The sequence below is a fragment of the Daldinia childiae genome, assembly GCF_008694065.1.
Source record: "Daldinia childiae strain JS-1345 chromosome Unknown Scaffold1, whole genome shotgun sequence".
Taxonomy (NCBI): Eukaryota; Fungi; Ascomycota; class Sordariomycetes; order Xylariales; family Hypoxylaceae; genus Daldinia; species Daldinia childiae.
The window spans coordinates 1,099,732-1,119,801 of NW_022984642.1; the positions used below are offsets into that span (position 1 = coordinate 1,099,732).

The window sequence follows — 20,070 nt, forward strand, 5'->3', positions numbered from 1 at the left end:
CATGAGTTGTGTGTTAGGAGCCTCGAGCTAGAATAGAAGACGAAACTCTACGATGGCGGGCAACCCAATGCTCGACGTAAAGGTTCTAGGTCTCCATGGACGAGAACGTGCTCTTAGTTTTTTTTTGTGGATGCTTTCGTATCATTCACTCTCACGCGCACACATATACCAAATGGTGGGGTTTGCCTTTTTCTGTTAATGGTCCATTCCGCTATTATATGACAGTTGCGCCGCACGAAGTAAGATAGAAAAAGGGGACCAAATTCGCTAGTATAAGAAAAAAAAAAGGTGATGTTTCTTAGAAACTAGGAATTAGGAAATGAACTAGGAAGTAGTAGTTTGGGGCTCGGAGCTTTTTGGGGCCTAGGACCTGGAAAGCCTGGGGGAGGAACGGGGGGGTCTAGGAGGTAGTAGCGTAAGAAGGTAAGATAGTTGGTTAGAAGGAGCCCTCCGTTGCGGGTTTAAGGTCGTACGAAAAATATAGATCACGGAACTCGTTAGCGAAGGAAATGGCGAACCAACAGGATTGAGCTAGTTTAGGTAATTTCCTTATTTTCTTTCTTAGTTGTTGCCCGCGTGCGTGGTTTGGGTTTTCTTAGTCAGGTGCAGTTGTACCTTTAGCTACCAGGTAAATATAATGGAGTACCTTATACCTTAGGTATATAAGGTACCTAGTGAACGGATGAAAGTGGTGCGCGCACTAGTTGGCTATCACACCGCGAATGTGGGGATGATGAAGGCGAGGGCAATGACGAGGGGCTGAATGCAACACCTTTAGAGGGGCTAGCCCAACAATCATTACTTTTACCAATATCTTCATTCCAACAAGCTTTCTGCTGAAGCCATCGTCTCCTGAGTAAAATAGAACACAAAAAGAAGTAATGAGATTTTTTTTTAATAATAACAAAATTAAAAACTAATAAAATCCAAGTCGGTAAATAACAATGATGCGACAGCTAAAGTCTCGAGACAATGCGTACGTAACCGGGACCGCCGGGAATAATTGAGGTTGTATATGTAGGAAGACAGCTGCCGATAGCTACAACTTGATGCATGTACATAAGCTAAGGTAGGTTAATAATAGGTAACAATACGATAAGAATCCAGAATCCAGAATCTAAAAGTCGAAGTTGGAGTCGCGTTGCTTTTGTAAGTCGGGTCTATCGAATTTTGGGGAATCGCTAATAATAAGAGCGCCGGGACTAAAAGCTGAATCCAATACGGTGGGAATGCGGAAAATTATGTGGGTTGGATGGCTTGATGGCTGTATGGCTGGCCAGGCTGGGCTAGGGAGAAGTCGTCAAGAATATTAATTAATAAGATGACAGGATGGAAGCCAAGCCTAATAATGGATGGTAGTTATGATCGACTTTGAGATTTGCGGGACCGCGGGGTCTGACAGATACAACGTGGTCTGTGTGAATTTGTTTGTAAGAAGACAAGGAGACAATAAAAAGGGGGGTTATTCGACGGAACGGAACGGCTTCGCTTCGTGGTATTAGTTACATACAAATATCATCTACATGAAATATACCTATACTGTATGAGCTACTACATGACAATCTGACCAGATATAAATGTACTTTAGACTAAGGAGATTTTTAGCGATCTACCTGATGCTACCCCTTCTAAGAATATGTAACAGAAATAAAAGAAAAGAAAAAGCCGCCCCCCTCTTATGTATACATACTCTCTATACGCCGCTCATCGGATACTAAGATACGCCCATCTCATCTCATCATCAATTACGTCCCCCCTGTATTTTCTATCCTATCTTACCCCATAGAGAGGCTTGACGTATAGTATTACTTTATAAGTTTAGCAAATCAATTGGTTTTCGCATCCATCATACCACTAGCGACAAGCAAAGCTCAAAACTCTTATACGAAAGATAAGACTCGAATTGAATTACATTTTGATCCTGGCTTGTGCTACCTAATACTATACGGTGTTATTATTAAAACGTAACGTACGTACATGTCGTTCGTCGCTTGGTCCGATAGCCTTCACATATCTAGCCTAGATAGCTTGGTTGGGTAACATTGAAGGTAGCCGGATATGATTCCGTATTTATCTGGGGAATACTGCAGCGTCTCCTTTCGCGTCTAGTTATAGTATCCTTAAAATCTGCTATCATCCGTACTGGCTGGTTGGATCGTTGACCTCCCCCGATTGATTTAAACGCATAAGCAACCCCCCCCAAATCCATCACACGGCAGATCGGTAGAAGCCTGAAGGATGCTACCCTTGGTAACCCAAGCTGCCCATGGAATTTTCGTGCGCAATTCGGTGATTCCCACATGCGAATCAGCTATCGTTGAGATTAGTATCAGTAGAGGGGTTGACCAAGCACTTAGTATGGCAGTGCCATCGCGAAACTGCCCACGTCTTAGACCACGCAAGGGCCAGGAATATGCGAGAAATACAGTAGGTATTGCAGATATTGCAGCACTTATAATATTCAAATGTTCTTTGACATCAGATGGAACACCATCTTGTTCTTCCCTTATATTGAAGTTTTTTCCTGCCAACACAATGTCCCATGCAAAACGACGGCACAAGGTCTAAAGGCCCGGGGCATTGTCTCCAGGAAGATGGCCCGTATAGAGAATAGCCTAAAAATGTTGTAGACGAAACCAAATCCCTACATCAGCTCCCAGGCGCCTTGTCTTTCCCAAAGCCGGCACTATACCCGTATCAGTTCCAAGGGTATCAAGCAGTTAGAGTACCATTCCCGTCTCCTCCCTCTCCCGCTTGATCGGTGCAGGACGCTGGTTACACGAATCCATATGGTTGTCTGCATCCGACCACTCTGAAGTACTTAGTGATTTGTTCCTGTATTCCTGAGAAACAGTATCACATGCTAAAGCGAGGTCATGTATAGGTAGATGGGGGTACTGCCTATTTCTAGGCGTTCGGCTGGTTACGATGCCTAAAGCGTGAGCCTCTGTTTTTCTATCAATCTGATAGAGTAGAATAACAAGTTGCCACCAGCAAGAGGACGGGGTCAACTTGATAGCAACCGATCAATAGCGCCCATACCCCAGCCGTTACCACCTTGTTTTGAATGCTTGCTAGGCTCCGATGTCAGCCAAAAACGATGCTAACTCCCATCTCAGCGCTAATCTTCCTCCACAGATCGGATTCATAAACTGCAGAGGAATCGTCATTTATATCATCTAACCTTTTCCAGACTTCTTGGACGACATTCCAAGCCTGGCCTATGTTGGTCATACCTTGGCGCTGATCAATCCCGACAAACGCCTCCTGAGCGAGTGCTCTATCTTCTGCGTTTACCGCCTCACACGCGGCTACAAACAAAGGCCATAACAATGCTCCCATAGGTCCTCTGTGGGTGACTGTTCCAACGCAATGTGTGAGTGCCACGTGAGCATGCTTTTGTACCACCTCACGACGTGGCGAGTACCCATATATAGTACGATATAGATATACAAATGCGCTATGACGATAGGCTAGGGAGTTGTGTAGGGTGGATTGGAGGCGTTGTTGCTCTGGGATCTCTTCTCGGCCGCTAGAGCCTCTCAACACTCCATTCTCAACAATTATATTTGGAGGGAGAAATGGTTCCCATTGCGTGAGAGCGGTTTCGATAGCCTGAGAAGTAGTTTCAAACTCCATTCTAAGGACAGCGCTTTTGGAGGTTTGATTCTCTTGGCATGCCTTCTCGATATCATTCTTGAGAGAGAGCAGGTTAGATAGGCGATGCATAATAGGCCACAGGGTAGTGGCCATCCCAAGTAAGCTATCAACGTTGCTGAGAGGAGACACCGCCGGGGCGTCCAAGGGGGGGAATGGTACGAGGCAGCCAGCAGCTGGAGCTGTTGAAAGAGGGGCAGATCCTAGCGAGAGCGCCGTAATAACATCGTAGAACCGGAAAGCCTTTGTCTTGTTAGTAAAACATAACCGTATAGGACCCGATAGTCGTAACATACACGCTCTAAGAAGAGGCTAGCAGGTGTGGACTCTCCTTCAGAAGAGGACATGATAGTCAGGGCTCCCTTGAGATGTCCGTCTACTATACTTGTCCGTCCACGCTGGACAAGCTGCAAATTGGTAAGCTCGTGTTTAGATCTCACATTAACCATACAGATACTTACTACTTCGTAGTACACTAACAGCATGATAGCTGCAAGAAGTTCAGTCTTATCAACCTTCCCTTCCTGCTCAATTAGCCTAGCCAAACCTTGAATAGCTCGATTGTGAAAGTATAACGACTTTTCTGGTGTTGAAATTCCGCGGTACTCTAGGTGGGCGCTTGCTAATGCATATACGGCATTCATGATAGGGGCACTTTTAGAGGAGAGCGGCAGGACTAGCTGTTGAAACGGATTGCCAGACTCCTCCCGGAAAACTATCAAGTGTGACATAACATTGCAGAAGTGATCGACCAGGGCGCGCCGGTTAGGACGATCCGAAAACTCTGAGAATACTGGCAGAACAAATTCGAGCGTCGGGGAGCCGACGGGACAAGGAGCAATCATAGCGAGGTCTGGTTGCAGAGATCGTGCCTGGGAGACCACATTAGTGCTTGAATTCCTCCGCACCACCTCTTGTACTTGATCCCCATCATCTGCATCGTCGTATTCGTATACCGTAGGGCTGACATCGACTGGAGACAGCGCACTTTCATTAAAGCTCATTGGAGACATGTCGTTAAACTTAGTATCTATAGGACTGAGACAATCGGACTCAGAAACACCATCGACCGTAACCTCTTGCCACTGATCATCATCTAGGATAGGTTCACGCGCCCTCCCGTAATCTTGTGTAAATCCAGGCTGCGAAGGATCCTTCTTTCTCCGTTGGCGCGGTCTCACTGCCTCGTAGGTGCATTGAAGATCCTTTTCGATGCATCGTGCACATCGCGGCCGTTTCTCATCGCATTTCTTCTTCTATTTCCCCCGCAAAGCAAATCAGAACAGCTCTTCAACTTAGGTTTACAGGATACAAGTTGATTATAGGATAGGAGTCGTACTTTCTCTTTGCTACATTTATATCGAAACATTAGCAATCTCGTTGACGGGCGTGCGACAGACGAAGATCCGGATATTACGTACCAAAAGGTGCAACCTATTAACCCAAATTTACGGTCAGTTTCGGGTCCGAGGCAGAAAAAAGAATCGAATAGGAAAATAGAGTCGTGGAAGCTGACTGACCTGCTCGCGAACGCCTCTTTGGCACCTTCGGAGGCGCGACTTTGGTATACAGCAACATATCGCCAGCCAGCAACAAGCTATACTATGATTCCTTCATATTTCATATCGTATCTCGTAGCTTGTCATAGTACTCCCCACACGAACTCGCTACCCCTCAGATTAGATGCTACTCAAGCCAGAATGGCCGAGGCGTTATTCTATCTTCTGTGTACCCAACAAACCAAGATTAGAGCTGTATAAGATAGTAACAATAGATTGAGAGACTAGTTAGACTTCTGACAAGCCGACAAGAGGAGGTGGTGGATAGAAAGAAACGGGGTAGAAAGGAACAACCACATAGTTCGATCTCAATTTTCGGCCATCATCGTGACGTTGTGGAGAAAATGCAGGTCCGTAGCCTAGTCAAGAAGGACGGTGGCCGGAGACGGGTTCCGAAAAGGGCATAAATGAACACATCTGACAGTTGGAGTCCCTAGGCATTTCGGAAATGAAGTCTAGAACTACTATAAGCCCCAGGGTTAGTGCAGTACCTGTAGCAGATCCAAGTTCTAAATAGACTGGGGGCTACTAGGATAGCCAGGATAGAAACCCATCACGAAGCAAATGTGGAGAAATTTGACGATCGACGAAATCAGCTTGCGGGGTTGCAACGGTATTGACACACGGACATCAGCCGTTCTTGTAGTTCCTGTAGGTACATATTAAAGTGATCCATTCGCTTGATTCTTCTCAACGATAAACACATAACCATAACAGTCAGAGCCAGTCTATGACCTTGTTACATAATAGTCCCGACTAGGAAGAAAGAGATAGAGAGGAAAAGGTCAAGCCTAAAATCGACGAAGACCCGAATTGAGCCTCACTTATTATCCAGAATTAAATAAACGCCCTTGTCTGGTCGACACTTATACCTCGTGACTCCGGCACCCGTCACGGGCGAGCTCGAAAAGAGCTACTTTACCGAGAAGCACTTGGAATGACATCCTAGGTCGTACATAGTATAAAGGATGCCACCTCCTATCGAAATGATTAATAATGCGGACAAGAAAGGAATATGTACGATGGGAGACGGCCGTCTATTTCCGGCCTCCAACGGATTAATACAGTAGAGCACCGCCTAATCATACAGAACTAATTCGTCTTGAATTCTATAAGACAATAATATGTCTACCTAGGTAAATATCTGTGAGGGTCAAGATATGGGGTAGCAAAGCCTGTAATAAAATTCGAAGTGATTGAGTGGTTAGCCGCTAGGTAAATATCTACCTACCTCTTTAGTAGCTCGCTAGGTTAGATCTTGGGCTAGTTATCGCTATTACGAGATTTGATGTTGGCGCGATGAAGAGGGGTATGATAGGTACCTCTAATGCTTCCATCGTTTTATAAATTGGAACAAGCCGTCCTATTATCTATGGATTGTTGATGGTTAATAGACTAATTGTAATTTGAGTGACTAATATACTTCTTCAAGAAAGTATAGGTTAGGAGGTAGTTAGTTAATATATCTTAGGTAAATATAGCACGGAGTCTTCGCGGCGAATATAATGCTCTTTAATTGGTTCATGCTCGTCTCTGCCGATGCTTAAATATAGAAATAAAAGTAGAAAATATAGTCTAACATTACTAGGTTAGGTTACTATATTCTATCGGTCGCACAAGTGCTGAGAAGTAGAAGCTGGGGATTTCCCCTCCATCGATATTTTCTTTAGGTACTACGAGAATGTCTCGGGTCCTCATCCCGTTATTCCATGATTATTCGACGCCCAAGCCATTGTGCGACCACGCAGGCGTATGGATGTGGCACAATCTGGTACCAACTCCTAGTCAGCTCGAATTAGCAAGCTGTCTAGGAGGTAATATACCAAAAAAAGACTGGCGCATACCTTCTAAACTCTCATCCCATCCATCATCCTACTGTTTACCATCTACCGTCTACCCAACAATCAATCGCATACATTTCATCGTAGTATAATACCACTTATCGCTAAGGTAGCTCATTAATATAGGATATCGGCATTCTTCTGCCATGCTACACGCATGTTAATAAAAACCAAGCCATCAGCCCTAGGACAAGGTTACCTGCAAGTCAAAGACCACATCTGAGACCCCATTTGAGACCAGATGCTCCCCAGTTGCGCGAAGTTGATAGGCTTCTGACTCAGTAGGCTTTAACAAGCTAATATCTAGTAAGACACCGTAAGTAGATCCTGCCTTTTTTTCTTCCTTTTTTTTCCTTTTTTTATATAGAAGGCTCAGCATATTTTCAATAGGATCTAGATCTTATAGTATCTGGTGTAAAGCAGCAAGAGTTCATCTATGAAACTGCCCATTATGTTAGTTAGGTATAGCTACACATCCAATACGATCAAACAGACGCCTCCAACGCACAAATGCCTATCTACAGCAAAGAAGTCGTACCAAGTCGTACGCACTAGAAGTAGCGGACATCCATCTTTCCTATATTATACCTTTGATCCAATCACGAGCGTCCCGAAACCGACCCCTCGACTCCTCGCGGCCGGGATGTGCATTTCTTGGGGGCCAGCCATGCAGCTGTGGAAGCTGACGTTACACCTACGAGAGACGCTCGTCAAGCTGAATGGTGAGTTCGCCATCTGCACCTAGAAGAATTGATAGAACTAGCTGCAGTTGGAAAAACCCCCTCCCGCTTTTTCGCTGCAGGTCAGCGGCCAAGACACCAGTGAATATCTTTTGATCTCATCCTCAGAATCCCATCTCAACGTGCCCATCCCCCTCAACCCTTGTCGTCCTAGAAGCGTATCGTGTTGATCTACCCCCTTCTTAGTTTCGCACTTGGCGTGTCCATGACCACAGTCTGATGAGTCCGTCGCGATTTTGGTGATAGGCTTGTTAGAGAGTGCTATTTCTAAGAGGTGCCAGCTCGTAAGCCAGCATCCAAGTAGTGCTTACTTGCCATTATCGCATCTTTTTCTACCAACGTTGCGCTACACTAACAGAGCCTCACCTTTGCAACTTGTGTTTTTTTCTCTACTTCATATCTTCAGTTATACCGGTGTGATTTTTGGTTACTACATAGAGATACTCTATAGAGAGACGATCTCGTACGCGAGTCATCCGTCACAAAGTCAAAGGTTAAGCACACTTATATGAGTCCCCTCGAAGTGCTACGAGACGAAAAGCCAGGTGCCGAGGCTCTAAATCCGGTGACATTTCACTCGTCTGGGGGCTTACTTGGGGTATCTGGTAGTCGGAAACGTCGAATCTGAAAAGCCTCACGATGGGAGGACTTCAAAATTGCATGGCCTGCATTGCGCTGGCGGTTTTAGCAGTTCTACTTCCAACCACGACTGCTAGGCACGACAATAGATATCAAATCCACCAGTTGAAAAAGAATCATAGCGTCTTGCGCCACCCAAAACGCGAGGCTACCTGCCAACAATCAGGATTTACGCTATGTCCTGCTTCCGCAGACGGTGGGTGTTGTCCCGAAAATTATGCCTGTGCCATATCGTCCTGCTACGCCACAACGGCGGGACCTACGTCCGCATGTGGAACATCAGGATATTATAACTGTCCACTTACAGCTGGTGTAGGTAAGTAAACTAATCCAGAGCATCTGTCTACAGTCATATAGAAACCCAGGTACTGACATCCTCACAGGGGCCTGCTGTCCTGTGGGTTTTCTTTGTGGACGCGACACAGAGGACTGCTTGCCGCCGGCCGGAGTATATTCGCAATCATGTCCATCATTGTGGTTTGGTTGCGCATCTTCTCTTGGGTACGGTTGTTGTCCAGACGGGATGATCTGCGGCGAGGCCACTTGTTATGGGACCTCCCTTAAAACGCTTCCAGTAAGCGAAACGGTAACCACTACTAACTCGAGGGGAAATACTATTACGACTGTGGTCACGAGCTCTTCTGTCATTTCACCAGGTCCAGATCCATCGGATACATCGTCTGCTGCAGTTGGTGGTGTGGCAAAATTAGTTCCTAGTACCGTCTCTAAGTTGCCGGCTATTGAAACTGGTGGCGGCGATGGTAACGGTGGTAACAGTGGTAACGGCCTCAGTCAAGCACAGATTGGCGGTATAGTTGGGGGTGCTATCGCATTTCTAGCTATCATAATCGTCATCGCCGCGATTATTATATGGCGGCTTAGACGAACGGAGAAAGCTGCCAAAGCCGCAGCAAAGTCCAGGCACGGGAACTCCAACGGCGAACCGCACTCGCAGAAATCGGGTTATGGACAATTGTCAATATCAGAAGTCGACGGTACAGATGTGGATTCTCTTAGGCGAACCCGGAACGCCCACTTTCGAGCCCGATCCGACTCGTCCACTGCTGGTGAGCAATCCCGTTCGGAGACGCCAAACTACTATGGCTCGAATGCTTCCACGACGCCGCCTGCTTGGCCCGGATATTTCCCCCAGATTCCAAGATCTGACGCCGCATCAGACGGTCGCCAGTCAAGTCTAGATTCCTATGGCGCACATCACGATAACGGGTACTTTCCCGCACGACCCAGCGTCGACTCAGAGATACCTCGTACGCACGCGCGCCAATGGAGTGACGCAAGCGAATTAGACGGCAGTATCGTCGGTGCGCATGGCGTATCAGAATTAGGCAGTCCTGTCGCGCTCGAGGCGGCAAGACGACGGTCTAACAGCTCAACGCGCCCTCCTAGGGCCCAAGTCAGACGGTCCAGCGACCCATCTGGGAACTCACGAGGGACGCGCGGCGAGGGCGTAACACCGACAGCAACCAATCTAGGAACGCTTGCCGAGATTAGCGAACTACATGGATATTATGGATCTCCAGATATCGCAGTTGGGCAGACTGCTGCGAGGCTCAATAAAAAGAATTCAGCTATTAGCTCATCGCCGGGGTACGACACATAGATACCTTGTACTACGACGCTGCCTTATATGACGGAAGTCTAAATATTCATAATGGGGGATGGAAAACTTATACACATTTAGAATATGCACATGAGTATATTATACCATCGCTCCGCTTGTATTAGCCAAAGAGCTAAAATAGGAGGTTGTTCTATGACGCCTTACTTACTGTCTTTTGATAGGAGGAGCTTGTACGGCGTTTATCGGTTATACCCACACGATCCTACTGTTATTTTACATACTTCTTATATGATTCTAGGATGAATACTTGGCGCGCGGATGGAAAAATTGCTTAGGTCGTTTGTACTAAGGATGGATATTAGCATGGCGCATGTATCTGGGACCTTCTCTCGTTAACATATTCATCTTAGGCAAATGATTTTGCCATGTTTACATCTTAGAGAGGTAAAATTTAATGCGATAATGCCTTCCACAGGTTATAAGATTTATTCGATTTGTTTGATTTATTTATGTTAAAGATCGAGCTTGTGCTGTGTTAAAAATTATTTGGGTATAGCCTTTTGTAACAGCGAAGTAGAATTCAACACAAGCTCACATTCTAATATCCCTTTCCGTACCATCCACCAACCTCCAAATTTTGAATAGACGGTAACTACTTCTCAATCTCAGTGTGGGCAACCTTCTCATCGGCGATTATACCGTTCTCGTTACCACTCTCTTCATCACCACCATGGTGGGGTGTTAGCCCAATCTCAGTCGTAGAAAACGCATCCGCGGGATCCCTATACGCGGGGATGAAGTTAACTGCGATAGCATATGATGAGGCTGCGACGAAGAAGCACAGAGGGACAACCATGGCAAACGCAGTCTGGCGCGAGTCGGCTGCGACACCAGTCAACGGAGGCACACACGCGCCACCCATCACTCCTGCTACAAGCCAGCCGGACCCGCGCTTCGTGTGACGGCCCAATCCGCGCATACCCAATGCGACGATTGTTGGGAAACAGATGGATTCGAAAAATAGCGTCACGTACAACATCGACATACCCGTCCAACCACGCTCTGTGATAGACGGTGCGATGAACACGATACACAAAGTCAGGAAGGCTAGGAATATCCATCGAGGACGGATATATCGCATCAAGATCGCACCGAAGAAACGACCCCCAGCAAAGCCACCCTGGGCGCCGGCAAGTAGTTGTGAAGCGAGGGCATCATCAGCAAGGGGTTGGGTATCGCGTACGTAGTTGATGAAGTAGCTGGCGATCGCGATCTGAGCACCGGTATAACAGAACTGAGCAAAGGCGGCGTGGAAGAGTCGGTACTGCTTCCAAAAAGGCTGATCATCAGCGTTGGCGTGAGTCTCGTTGGCTTGGAATGCCATGTCGGCGTCGGTAATCTCAGGAATGTCGGATAGAAAGAAGGCAAAGGCGAGCACGAATACGAAGATGGCAATCGCAATGTACACCCATTGCACGTTTCGCAACGCCGTTACGTCGTCGAAGTTAAAGAAGACGTACGAGCCCAGCACGGGAGCTACTACAGTTCCAATACCGTTGAAGGCTTGAGATATGTTGATGCGTATCTCAGCATATCGAGGAGGGCCGCAGACTTTTCACATATGTAAGTATAATTATTATTACTTATAGAGCTATAGGACATACCGGTGATGTACGGGTTCGCAGCAGTCTCGAGGGATCCAAGACCATTGCCAATAACGAAGATGGCCATGCAGAACCCAGCGAAAGACTTCGCCTGGATACATGGGAAGGCGATCAACGCACCGATACCTGTAATATTTCTAGTCAGTCGAGACGAGTTCATAATCCGATATATACCCATATATGTGTATATAGGAAGGTGTCACGTACCGTATAGACATAGACCCCATATGAATGTGGCCCGATAACCATAGTGGCGTAAGATCCAGTTGGCATGACCGAGCGAGGCAAGAGGATAGGCGCTGTGCTAGATGATTAGCAATGATTCCACACGTGTCTCCCATGCGAGGTAGACATACCCAAAGTATGCGGCTTGTAGACCAGACGAACGCGACTTAGTAACACCAAGTGTGTTTTGGAAGTGCTTGTTCAACGTATCGAGAAGACCTAGTTACAATAAGTTAGCTACCTAGGATACCACACGCCATCGTATATGCGTAATAACCCAGCATCAATTATCGCGCAAGATCATGGTTACATACCGTAACTAAATCCCCAAAGGAAGAATAGAACTGTTACGAGACAGATGGGATAGAGCGACTCTCGAAGAGTCAGTTCGGCCGCCTTCGTGCGCTTGTCGTCCTTGGCTCGAAGAGAACGCCTCTTCATGAACTCCTTGAAGCCCATCTTACCAATTCGCGAACCGGTATTCCGTATAACTACTATAAAAAAGTCCAAGGATGCGATCTTGGCAAGACTATAAGTGGTCACGGGTGTCACGGTAGGAATTGTGTGTCCCTACGGTAAATTGGTGGATGGTGTCTTGAGCCGAGAACTCGGGAGTTGTCTTGAAAGAAGGGCAGCACCCTACTATTTATTAATATAAGTTGTCAGCTCCGTGGGGTCCCCAACGTCTTTCCCAATCCCACCGAAGCGGTCACGGCTGAACGGCGGTGCTACCTTGCTACCTTGTTACCTTACTCTCTACCTGATATCTTTCTTACCCTTACCAAATATTTCACATTCCACCCTAGTAACCATCACCGTTGCTAATTCCCCATTTAAACTAACCCAAACTAACCCTTAAAGAGCTAAGGAATCCGGGGGTCTAGATGTGGAGAGAGAGACCCGAACCCCCTTTGGAGTTCTGTGGAGTTGTGGAGTTGTGGAGAGGCCGCAATTAGCCCGAGGCCCGAATTCTCTTCGTAGTATAGTGCGATGGAGGAAACGGTACTTGGGATCAGGCGGGCTAGGAAAAATAGGAAAAAAAGGTCGTCATAGTAGCGAGGGCTTTTAAGTTAGTCGATCCTTTTTTGTAGATCATGAGACTTTATTGGTTAAACGTCCCTGCTACGGTGGACCATTATTACAACTGTGCCAAAATCGAGAAAATAGGTCAGATCTGTCCAAAAAGGGCTAGTATGAAAGGTGCACAGTATACTATGCGGGGTATATACAAAATTCTTATATTATTTAATAACTTTTTGAGTATTCTTTCTAAAATTCAAAGAAAATATCATTATTTCAATTGAAATATGAAAAGAATTATTGAAATCGTCTTGTAATATTTCTGATTTATTTCGTAAAGATAATGTGTAATATAAGATGTATATACAGGATTCCAAAGTGGTCATAAAGGGTATCACGTGCTAGCCTATCTATCTATATAAGACTTAGCCTCCCTGTATAAGACTTATTTGATACTGACACAACACGCCAGCCAAAGGCCATATATAAATGCAACTTGCATTTCTATTTTCGCATTAATTAAAGCTACAAAATGATACCAGTTATATTTTTTGAAATAGTATATTGGTAAAGTTATTTGAATATGCGTAAGTGTTGTTATTGAATTCGGGTATTTTGAGGTTAAGGTAAAGGCTATATTTGATTGGCTATTTGACTTTTGGTTGGCCTTATATTTATACTTACAACCTTTTTAATCACACTACGAACCTTAGGTTAAATTACATGCAACCTGGATAGTAATTTTTGTCTTTTTTCAATCAAAAGATCAATAGTTTTTGAAAAATATTTGGATAAATATTCGTAAAGCTATTATGGTATAAGGTTAAAAGGGGTGTTAATTGTGTATATAGTGCATATCAATTGAGCTTACACTGTATTTTTGCCTTACTATTACCTTATTAGACATAGTGCCACCTATTTTCTCGATTTTGGCACAGTTGTAATAATGGTCCACCGTACCTGCCGTGTTTTATGCCGTGCAACCCTCCATCTTAACTACCTTAACTACTTTAACTAGGTTATATCCCTGGAAGTCTTCTTCCATGTTTCCAAGAACCTGACCCCAAAAGTAAGGCTAATGGCAATTACGACAGCCCGTCCCCATTGCGTCCCCATTGCTTCCCCATTTATGCGATCTAACTATTTCCTTAGCTAAGGAGACATTTCCTATCGTGGACAATCAGATAATAAGTTGCATGTATCAGATAATTTAGTGTCATGATAATGGATAATAACTCCACATCTTCGGTCATCTACAAGCAATAGAACGGGAAGAGTAGAAGGCAATACCAAATGATAATACCGCCGGGAGTTCCACTAGCCCACTAACTTCCTACTAGTATCAGAGCGTGAAACTACATCAATGACGCCGGCTTCCCCGACATGCTTCGTAACCCCTCTCTAGCCTCCTCACAATCGCTCTGCTGATCATAGAAGGTCAATTGGAGAAGCTTGGCTTAAGACGTACTCAAACGATGAACCAGGTGCAACGCGGGAACATCCGTCAAAGTTTGTTGATATTAAAAGCACATGTACGTAATATCTGCATCAAACACATGAGGAGAAAATTACATACCTAACTTATGTATTTACCTGTTCCTGTTTGACCCTCAAGTTCACCTCAGTACCTAACCTAACCTCCTAATCAAATTTAAAAGGCGTTAGTATACTTTAGTAAGCATGGATCCCTCGACATATATAGTACCTAGAGGAGCTACTCCTGTTATTAGGACATCAAAGCTGTTTCCATACCTTCTCGTTCCACCACATAGATAATACCTACCTATTAATAACGCATCGTACGAGGAATAAAAGAAAAGGGAAGGATAAACCCATAGTCGAATAAAATTTTCCACCGCGACAAAGTGTTTAATATAAGGTCGTTTGCAAATATGTTTGCTACCTACCTCCTAGCGACCTGTTAATCAAGTATTTATTATCGAACAAGTCTTTAGGCAGGTTTATCCCTACCTAGATATTAGAAGAAATACCTTATATAATCATCATTATACCGAATAATCTCAGATTTTTGGCAGTAATGCGGTTTTTTTTTCTCTTTCAAACATTGGACTCCATAACCTAGCGATAAGACCTGTTATATTGAATCGCTAACCGCGTCTCGATAATTATTTCCCCTTAGATATTATCTCCACATCAGATCATATGAGGTAAATTTATTGCTAATGTTTGTTTCGGTGAATTTTCACTTTTCAAAAGGACTGTCTATAGGTACCTCCTATCCATATTTCATCATTTCGCTACTATGGTATTATGAAACTTATCCATCAAGTTTATTCTTCATATAAGTGAGTGATTATCACTCGACTATGAATCATCTTCGTGATGCCTGGTGTGCTATTCACACATCAATAAGCTGTCTCTTCGCCTCCATGTTTCCCAGCTACCAAATACTAAAGGCTTAAAAAGGCACATTGGCCTCCGGGCACTGAAAGTTGGTGTAGCCGTGACAGCTTAGGAAGCCATTTTTCACATATAGGAGGTTATCTAAAATCAGAAGTCAACATAGGTACCTAGTTCCATTCACCAAATCCTAACCGAACTTACCCAGCTGAACTGCGGTCTCTTGTGTTCCACCACCGTTGGCGTCGCCTCTTCCACAGGTACAAGCCAGCATATTTGCGCCTTGAGACGTGTATAAGACGCAGCTATCGCATGAATATAGGAAATGGCCCATCCTCTGAGGAAGTATGTTTCCCCCGTCATTGGTGTAACACCTTTGGTTATCAGTATGCCTGGTATCGTACGGATTAAGGAGTATCTGGGAATGATGTAATTCGCTTACATGTTGAGGTCTAGGAAAGAGCAACGTGACGCGTGAGCATCGTTGTACAAACCGCCACAGGTACCTCGAAGATAATAGATGTTGGGCCTATTTTGAGACTGAACTAGTCCTAAGCTATTGCTATCGCACTGGAGACGGAAATCTTTGACGGGAGCGCCATTACCGATGCCGGGAACGGAGTTGGCGGAAGAGATAGATGAGGTTGCGGATCCGCTGGGGTAAGGCGGAAAAGACATAGTCGGGAAGTGAGAGAAAGACTCAGTCGGTAACCCAGTCTGAGTCGTATTCGGGTAAGGGTTGAAAGACTCGCTCGAGGTCTTAACCAGAGTCTCGTCAGGAGTAGCGTAGCCTTGATGGGCCTTAGCTACCGCAGAAGCCAAAGAGGCGACGAAGCAGGCAAGTGTGATCCGAATGGTAGTGAAATGCATGTTGAATGAATCAAATATTATTAAATCAACTCGAGTGTGGAATCTGTGAATCGTTGTTGATTCTTCGATCAAGTGTAACCAGGAAGTTAGATGGTGGAGAATGCGACAACTACATTGAAGGACCTCAAGTTCGGATTATAGGAATTTATAGGAATTTACGGCCGGAGGTTCATAATATGTAGTAACATATGTGGTTGTCTTTTGTAGCAGCTTCCGTCGTGTAACTTTCGAATACATTCCTTTCCTTTCATATTCATTTTGGTAGTACCTTTGGCGTCTTAGGTGGTAATTAAATGGGAAATCGCTTTACTTTCTACCATTTACCTGATACATTAGGTAGGTACCTACCTATCTAACAAATACTTTACCTACCCAGGATATTAAATTCTAATTCTCAGGGCCATATGAGCCTTATCCTGAATTTACTGGCCCGAATCGAATGTCATGATACAGCCGAGGTCTTGCAAGAAACCGTATTTGTCCTCAATACATGAGTTGGCATAATCTATGTGAAGTCCGTAGATGCCCAAGTTTGGAAAGCTATGCATATAAAACCCAAATCTCTAAGGTAGGATAATATAGTATATGTCCCAGCCCGTGGAGTTTGGCGGCGGTAAGCCCGAATCAGATGCGGTCCTCAATCCTTGAGTCATTAATTATCCCGGGTGGCGGCAGATAGATTCAAGGCAGCACCTAATCGTAGTAATACGGTGTCTAAAATAAGTATGTACAGAAAATTGGCACCTATCCGGGTACTTAAAGGAGGGTGTATGATACAATGTCAGCCGCATCGCGGTTAAATGGCATCTAATACCCGATTTAACATGTGGTTCCTTTACCCATCCTTAATGGTTCAAATCGCTAAACGGCGAGGCTTGCTGGATAATATGCTGTGGCTTAGGCGGACTTATCGGCGAATCAATACCCGAAATATTCCCTAAGCAATCCTTATCGACCCGCTTTGATAGGTTTTCTTCGTCCTACCGCCCCACTCTTTCCGCCATCTTCCGGCCAAATTGTTAATTCTTTTTTTTTCTGGAGTCAACACACACGACGGCTTCTTGTTCCTTTACTTCTAAAAAGCCTCAAAGCAGCACAAATCCTTGACCAAGGCATCACCAATTGGGCCTCTCTTGTGTACGACTTGACCATTCGTCGTCACTTTCTCTAAACTCTCCTCTCAATCTAATTTTTCTTTTCCATTTTCGTCTTCGCCCAGTATTCACAATGGCTGCCGCAAAGGCCGTTAATGCGCCTGCTCAGGACAGCAGTCTTTCTCTTTACTCCAAATTCGCCCTTGCTGGTGCTATCTGCTGCTCCATCACCCACGGCTCGCTCACCCCCGTCGATGTGTAGGTGTTAGGTCCTTTTATCCTTTGTTGGCGTATCTCCGAATCCACGGCACTGAAACTGCAGCTCATTCTACTTGCCCTCCGACTATAATTATATGCGCAAACTTCTTCAGCTAACACGGATTATATACAGCGTGAAGACTAGAATCCAACTTGACCCCGTCACATACAACAAAGGTCTCATTGGTGGTATTCGTCAGGTCGTTGCAAATGAGGGTGCTGGTGCCCTTTTGACCGGTGTCGGTCCTACCTTCGCTGGATACTTCCTCCAGGGCGCCTTTAAGTTCGGTGGATACGAATTCTTCAAGCAGCAGTCGATCAACGTCCTCGGCCTTGAGAATGCCTCGCAATATCGAACCGGCGTTTACCTCGTCTCGTCCGCGTTCGCCGAATTCTTCGCCGACATTGCCCTTTGCCCTCTCGAGGCCACCCGTATCCGTCTCGTTTCCGAGCCTACTTACGCCAGCGGCCTTGTGAGCGGTTTCAGCAAGATGCTCTCGCAGGAGGGTTTCGGTGCTTTCTATGCCGGTTTCGGCCCTATCCTGTTCAAGCAGTAAGTATCTATGCATTTGAGAGTTCAGTTGAACAAATCTAACCCAAAATACAGGGTTCCTTATACCATGGCCAAGTTCGTTGTTTACGAGAAGGTAGCTGAGGCTGTCTACCGACAATATCCCAAGGAGAAGATGTCTGATGGTCTACAAACCACTGTCAACCTGGGATCCGGTCTGATCGCCGGTTTTGCCGCTGCCATCGTCTCCCAGCCCGCTGACACTATGCTGTCCAAGATCAACAAGACCAAGGGTCTCCCCGGTGAGAGCACAACTAGCCGTCTTGTCAAGATTGCTAAGGAACTTGGTCTCCGTGGATCCTACAGCGGTATCGGTGCTCGTCTCTTCATGGTAGGCACTCTAACTGCCGGACAATTCGCCATCTATGGCGACATAAAAAAGGCATTGGGCGCGGTAGGCGGTGTAGAGATCTCCAAATAGATTACAGGATAGAGTAGAAAGTAGAGCAGGGGACGTAGATTTGATGGAGTGACATCAATTGTAAATATAGAAGAAATACTAGACTAATGTATCACGTGATGATCACGTGGTTTCTATAACCCCTGGATTTGATCTCGTGTTGATATCGGATGCTGTATTCTACCTATAATAAGAATCCTGGACTCTTTGATGAGTCTTTATTTATAGATGTGTGAGGATAGATGGGGCAAATACGCTTTCCCCGTGTACATTTTTCAACTATATTATGTGCTGACATAGACTTTTATTTGCCTACTATGCTTTAATAATGTGATTTGTATCCAATTAAGCTTTAATGCCGAATCTATATATAATCTTGTATTATTTTCTGTGCCTCGAATACATCTAACGTAAGCCGTCTATGAGAGTAACAAGAAGAAATTGAACTTTTGTATTTACAGTTAATTTGATCGTCACTATAACCCCCAAACTTACGAGACCGTTACTGTCAGGAGGTTTATACCCAGGTGATTAATGTCATATACAGAGTGAATATCTAAGATAGGTAGACCAAAAGGATGATATATTGAACTAGTAACGCCCGGCTTCTACTCTCTTTCGAGGGCGCTACGCGCCCTTATATAGTAGATAGATCCCTGTAGGCCTCCTTACCCACTTATACCCTGACAGTTACACACCATACAATGGCATGCTAGGTAATTCCAGCGTGGCGAGGCAGGTACCATATTCTATGCTATTAAGTCAGTTGGATACAGTGCTTTTACTTATGAATTCGTCAATCAATACCCCTTAATTTACATCTCAATTTGTTAAATACGTCTTTGCTACATATTTAATGTTTGCTGCCCTCACGATGTCCGATCACTTGGTTATATAGACTAATATAGCAGTAGGGTGCTGGAAGCCGTGACATCTTTGATGGTTATGGATCTTTTATCTCCGAGGATTGAAAATGCCGTGACCAGTGGTTACAAGCTACCTTTTGGGCACAGTTACACGTTTAAGTAATGTCTTGAAAGAATATGTCTGAAAAACAAGCAATTGGTCCATAACTCTCTTGCATCGAGAATGTTACGTCATTGAGGATTTTCCCCGCGGGAAATATAATTGTGGCTGGCTGTCCATTCCCTCTTTGCCTTTCCTGCTTCGAATATTGGTGTCAGTTATATGTATCCTTTGTTGCGACCTTTTCCTTTACATATGTATCACGTACGAGGCCTCATCTATAGATCTGTGTTTTCTAATAGATCTGCCTAACAAGTGATTAATAGGATAGAACCATCTGGCTTTATGACGTAGACAAATTATCTTGTCTAGCATGATTATTATGCCCGAGTTCATTTACAAGAGTTATTGTGTTAAATTTTATCAGATTAGTTAACACTGTAAAAGCCTTCGTAAGTTTTATTTTTTGCCAGCACCGTTATCTTTACATGGCTGGCGTTTAACCGTTGCTATTGGTTGATTTTCTATAATATAGCGTTTTAACAAGGCCGACCTTTCTATTGTTTACTTAATATAAAATAATTTTATAATAGATTTTTCCTTTATGTAACCGCATTTATGCT

General features: G+C 44.8%; 4 protein-coding genes across 5 annotated transcripts; 2 read left to right on the forward strand and 2 right to left on the reverse strand.

Annotated features, from left to right (window-relative positions):
• Window positions 1–3,087: 3,087 nt before the first annotated feature.
• GL218_00271 (uncharacterized protein) lies at window positions 3,088–5,026 on the reverse strand (the record flags this gene model as incomplete). Its single annotated transcript, XM_033576683.1, has 4 exons — window positions 3,088–3,900; window positions 3,954–4,064; window positions 4,119–4,913; window positions 4,997–5,026. 4 exons carry the CDS (start codon window positions 5,024–5,026, stop codon window positions 3,088–3,090), a joined length of 1,749 nt encoding a protein of 582 aa, XP_033441637.1.
• A 3,410-nt stretch (window positions 5,027–8,436) lies between these two features.
• GL218_00272 (uncharacterized protein) lies at window positions 8,437–10,057 on the forward strand (the record flags this gene model as incomplete). The annotated part of the gene is made up of 2 exons (XM_033576684.1): window positions 8,437–8,752; window positions 8,820–10,057. 2 exons carry the CDS (start codon window positions 8,437–8,439, stop codon window positions 10,055–10,057), a joined length of 1,554 nt encoding a protein of 517 aa, XP_033441673.1.
• Window positions 10,058–10,670: 613 nt separating this feature from the next.
• Window positions 10,671–12,366, reverse strand: GL218_00273 (Glucose/galactose transporter; the record flags this gene model as incomplete). The annotated part of the gene is made up of 5 exons (XM_033576685.1): window positions 10,671–11,629; window positions 11,683–11,808; window positions 11,890–11,981; window positions 12,039–12,126; window positions 12,222–12,366. 5 exons carry the CDS (start codon window positions 12,364–12,366, stop codon window positions 10,671–10,673), a joined length of 1,410 nt encoding a protein of 469 aa, XP_033441672.1.
• Window positions 12,367–17,385: 5,019 nt separating this feature from the next.
• GL218_00274 (Mitochondrial phosphate carrier protein) lies at window positions 17,386–18,502 on the forward strand (the record flags this gene model as incomplete). Of its 2 annotated transcripts, none has more annotated exons than XM_033576686.1 (3): window positions 17,386–17,510; window positions 17,575–18,063; window positions 18,118–18,502. In XM_033576686.1, 3 exons carry the CDS (start codon window positions 17,386–17,388, stop codon window positions 18,500–18,502), a joined length of 999 nt encoding a protein of 332 aa, XP_033441671.1. The 2 variants fall into 2 exon arrangements, with proteins under 2 accessions (XP_033441671.1, XP_033441670.1); XM_033576687.1 differs by having other exon boundaries at window positions 17,644–18,063.
• Window positions 18,503–20,070: the final 1,568 nt, after the last annotated feature.